General features: G+C 36.3%; 1 protein-coding gene across 1 annotated transcript; it reads left to right on the top strand.

Moving 5' to 3' along the window:
- Positions 1 to 2,599: 2,599 nt before the first annotated feature.
- On the top strand, positions 2,600 to 4,393 carry LOC147614680 (transcription factor MYB46-like). Its single transcript, XM_086779954.1, has 3 exons — positions 2,600 to 2,815; positions 3,440 to 3,572; positions 3,749 to 4,393. The coding sequence occupies exons 1-3, from the start codon at positions 2,689 to 2,691 to the stop codon at positions 4,137 to 4,139; spliced, it is 651 nt and encodes a 216-aa protein (XP_086636080.1). The 5' UTR covers positions 2,600 to 2,688; the 3' UTR covers positions 4,140 to 4,393.
- Positions 4,394 to 5,397: the final 1,004 nt, after the last annotated feature.

The following is a 5,397-nucleotide window of genomic DNA, read 5'->3' as shown; positions in this document are numbered from 1 at the left end:
GCTAAAAGGGTCATTATCCTTCCAAATAATATTCACATCAACGAGTGTTGAATGTGTGCCATCTCGCATATCTTGGTCCAAGCTGAGTCACTCCCCTCGTAGAAGTTGCCACCTCCTATACTTGAAGCGAATGCATAAATTTTATCTTGTAATGAAGTACCTGTCAATAAAAAACAACCAACCAACATAAAAACATAAAAACAATAATCAAGAGTCAACAACAAACATAAAAACAACAACAATAATCAACGATCGGTGTCTTGTAATGTGCGGTGGTCCTAAATCTAGCCATATCTTAATCTTACAACTTAATCTAAGAAAACATTAAACTCACTTAATCTTGCTGTTTCTACATAGCAATACAATCAAATCAACCTTCTCAAATAGCAAACAAGCATGCATGCCATATCCAAGGTTCTTATCACATAAACAAAGAATCATGTAATCTCAAACAAACATTCACATGATATAAATCTCTATCAATTACAGCATAGCATCTCAATCAATCACAATGTATGTTTCTATCTCAAAATTCTATCATCATCACCATGCTCGATAACATGGTTAATCATAATGACCAAAATCTAGCCAATCTAGGGTTTTCTGCGATGCTCGTGCACCCAACCTCCACACTAGACATCGCGGCTATCCCGCGTAAGCCTCTAGTAAATCTCGTCCACTCTGGGTTCTACCAAATGGCTCCCAGAGGGCATAAATCACATGCTCTATCCGAGGTTCCTCCCTGTCTAAGGACGGCCGGCCTGAATCTCAAAATCTCATGTCGAGCCTCATCATACACATGCATTTCAATCAGTCATATGCATGCATATCAATCATTCATCTCAAAACAAAGCAATCATAACTCATAAATATCACCTCACACTCATCTCTAGTCCATAATCTTTCAAGGCATGCATATTCAAATCAATCACAATCAATTTCAAGTATAAAACAAGCTTTTAATTTAAAGAGTCTTTAACTTCTCTTTATCTTTTAAGTCACATGGGAATCCTTTTTTTTAACATAATCAATTATCATATTCTAATGAGCAAGGTCATCTCTAGTCACTATAGCTAAGTGTTAACTATGCTTATGCATTAGTCCATCCAATCTATATAGATAAGATAGTCAATCTTGATAATAATTTTAAAGCAAAGCCTAATAATTGGTCTCTTTGCGAGAGTGATATCTTCCAATCTATTTGGAATTAGAGAAAAGTCAAAACTACATAGTTTTAGGACTTTTAATGCTCTATAAAGCACGTCTTAGTGACGGTTCTCTAAAAATGAGCTCTAAGGTCTCTTTGAGAGCATTCGAAACAGCCAAAGTTGCGTTTTTAGCATGAAACTGTCAAAATCTGATTCTAAACACACAGAAAGATAAATGCTTTGTAAAATAGACCCTAATGAAGACTATACCTAAAATCTAGTCACAAGTTAGTTAAATATTCTATCTTCTAATTCTTTAGCTCCAAAAGTGTTTATTCTCTGGGTTGGACTAAAGAAATCAACAATAGTTCTTTGCGGGAACCCCCCCCTCCTCTTATTGATCCCAAAAGAAAGAAAGAAAGAAAGTTAATTTGAGATGTAAGAGGGGCCTTTCAAGTGATCTTGATTAAGTGTAAAATACCATGCCTTAGAATTTGGAGCTCCTTTATTTTTTTAGATGTCTAGAAAATTCTATAAAAAGTGGGTATAGATGTGTAGAATCAGATTATATCACGACTGAGTCTAATAAGCTAAAGGTATGATATAGCCCATGTAGAAATATAAGCACATCATTTATATCAAGAACTAGATATTTGTACACATCGTTGTGGAAATAATGACACCAATAAGTATAATTTAAATAAAAATACTAATTCTAGACTATTATCCCATTTTAATAAGCAATGAATTATGAGCTAGGAAGTCGAACCTCATATAATTACGGTAAACCAAACTTGGAAATGATGCTTTGGGACACGAAGATTCTTTCGAAGCTTTCACAAAATTCTTTATGCCATGATTGTATAAGTTTGAGAGAAGCTATGCTAAGATGCTTATGAGTCATGTCATGTCAACCCCTCAAGGTTTTCTAAGGTGTGAGGTGGGTTTAGTGTCTCATCATACTATTTGCTCGTATAGGAAAACGTATGAGTTGTGTTCTAACCACGTTATCTCTAAGGTACGAAAGCATGCATGCTCTACAAATATATGCACACTACGATGAAATTTCAGATTTTTTTTGGGGGGCATTCAGCAATGCCAATGCAGTTATAATATAAGTTCTAGAGTTTAGAATAGGACACGAAACAAAGACCTTAGGCCAACCTTTGATAGGAAGACTAGACTCTAAGCCCACACTGCGTCACTTAATTATCCATGATTGGTATATGTAAACATTTAAATTATCAATAATGAGATATACAATTACTCGTCGCCCTGAAGGAAAAACGGATTTTTCTAAGGGGACCTACTCTAAACACGGTTTGCGGTCACCTCCTCGGTGAGCGAGTTTCGTCGAAGTCTGTATTCCATAGATTCGCACAGTACTGCGACCTTGCTTATTTAAACCGGATTGCCACAGGCAGCGAAACACTGCACTTGGTCATAAGAAATCCGCTCGATACTGCTATATATTAATAATTATACGGAGTATAATCAAAGCCTGTGTCTGTAGATTAGCTTCCTTAAGCTGATACAAGCTATGATCAAGATTAAGGGTCTGTGGTCGCCAGAGGAGGACGAAAAGCTCCGAATGGCTGTGATGGAGGAGGAGGACGCGGAAGGTCCTCGGACAAGAACCACTTGGAACGACAAAGCTCGCGACGCTGGTGATTATATCTTTATTGTGTGTATATGTTTGTACAAATATATATATATATATTATTACATATTAACTATGGACAATCAAGAGGACAGAAAAAAGAAATACTGGATTTTTTAAAAATAAGAGGGAGAAATCTTTTAGATTTGATTCTTTGATTCTTTGATTTTTTGTATTTGTGCTTCCATTCTTGTTACGTTTTGTATTTCCGTTCATATCACAGCAACATTCTTGCGTGTTTTGCTTCTTAATATCTTTTGTTTACATACCAGAGCAAAGCAGGAGTTACGCAAGAGTTGAGTAGTAGTATTTCCGTTCATATCGCAGCAACATTCTTGCGCGTTTTGCTTCTTAATATCTTTTATTTACATACCAGAGCATGGCAGGAGTTGAGAACTAGTATATATAATGATGATATTGCTGGCCTTATTTTAGACTGACAATAATCTATAAAACGAGCAATCGTAAATACAATCGTTAGATACTAAATTATATGTGCTTAAATCGTAAATACAATCATTAGTTACTAAATTATATGTGCTTAATTATATATATATATGGAAGGAATTCTTGTGCTGAAACCACAGCCTTTTTGCAAAGTTTATTAAGTGAACAGAAGGTTTTGATTCAGGGCTACAGCGCTCTGGAAAGAGCTGTCGACGGCGCTGGATGAACCACTTGAGGCCCGGCCTCAAGCGAGGGATCAAGTTCTCCCCACAAGAAGCTACACTCGTGCTTCAACTGCAGCAAATATACGGCAATAAGTAAGCTAATTGCTCAGTCAAAGCAAATTATTAGCAATGCTTATAAGATTACTATAATTAATACAGATTGAGTATCTTAATTATGCTAATCAATTATGTAAGATAACTACAGTCGTCAGCTGTTAAAGCCGTGGCCTTATAACTGTATCTGATTTGTCATTGACAATTGCATGCAGGTGGGCTAGGATAGCCACCCATTTAGAAGGAAGGACGGACAACGATGTCAAAAACCTGTGGCACGGCTGCATGAGAAGCAAGAGAGCCATAAAGCGCATCTATAATGATCAATCTAATCATCACATTAATCATGATCAACCCAATCATCACATTAATCAGCAAATCATGTTGGTTGATGACAATGCTAATAAGCTAGGCCAGGCAGCTACAAGAGTCAATGCGCTGCCGCAATTGATACACGGGCAATATGATGATGTGGTCGACAAAGTGGCTCTTGAGAACTCTCAAATCCCGACCTTGCGAACTGCATTCTCGTCCTTCTTCTGCAGTGACAGTGATTTCGTGTTGTTCCATGACCAACCTCTCTTCATGGCCTCTACAAACTCATAAATCAGTATACGCTCTCTTGATCGCCTCTACAAACTCATAACTCAGTATATAGCATGAGGGACTCGTTTCTTAGCATTACCCTTAGAATGTTTGGAAGCTTAAGGTCATTTGGAGCCTGGAGTAAGACTCATGGTTGCTTGGAGAAGCCAACTCATTACAAGAAGTTATGAGTTTGATTAACAATCTAGTTACCACTAAGGCATCCAAAGTTGAGAATATGTCCAACGTTCTTAATAAATTCAATTTTAACTCCACCCTTTACGTGTAAAGGTTTAACTATATGTAAACTCTAAACATTATATATATAGAGAGAGAGAGTCCTTGACGACTAACTTAAAAAAGTGTCCAATGTAGCACCCTTCGATTATTGCTTTCAAATTATAGATAGATAGATAGATAGTCCTTGACGTGAGTAACTTAAAAAAGCGTCCAATGTAGCACTCTTCTAATATTGCTTCTATTTAGCCTACTTTCAAATTGATCACATTAGCAACTGTGCCAGTCCCCTTATGAGTTTAAACCAACTGCTGCCACGCACTCCCAATTCATGTGTAGTCCACATTTATGTTCATGCTCTTATGGGAAGCACATGTGAGGAAGTGAAGGATTAGCACTATAACCTAGGACTTAATGCATGTGTGGTGTCACCCAAATTCCTGACTTCATATCAATGGGACTTGGAAATCTAGGTGCCAATTAGCCAATGATATTTTTATCTCCAATTCAAATCATACATTAAAGATGTTAAAAAGTGGCTAAATTGAACTTGAAATAAATCAGAACATCACCTCAATCAATGTAGCACCATGTAAAGAAAATATATGAGAAATATATACACCCTAAATCTAGCAGTATTGCTATGTATACAACCAAACATCATATGGAGAGAAACAATGTGAGGCTCCAACTCACTCTTACTCACATTGCAAAACAAGCAAAAATGACAGAAATTCATAATTGGGAAACATGTGATTTGTAGTGATTCATGAGATGATCTAATGGCCTAAGTTATTCCAACAGCTTTATATGAATTTGTGGTCATATATTTAAGAAACATTAGCTTAAAGCCATACATAAATGATATTATATATAGAATACATAAATGTGCTAAAAATATATATGTTTTATGCTAAAAATTTTAAAAACTTCTACCATTCTAACGACTCCACGAGTTTTCTCAAGGTCTTTGTCTCAAATTCCATCATTTAGGGTGTCAAAACAACCTGGCAAACATTTGGCCTGAAAAACTAGGTAAATG

This window comes from Cibotium barometz, chromosome 41, assembly GCF_041138505.1.
Source record: "Cibotium barometz isolate CiBa-2024 chromosome 41, ASM4113850v1, whole genome shotgun sequence".
Lineage (NCBI taxonomy): Eukaryota > Viridiplantae > Streptophyta > Polypodiopsida > Cyatheales > Cibotiaceae > Cibotium > Cibotium barometz.
The sequence above is the reverse complement of the archived record's forward strand: the minus strand, read 5'-3'. Positions and strand labels throughout refer to the sequence as shown.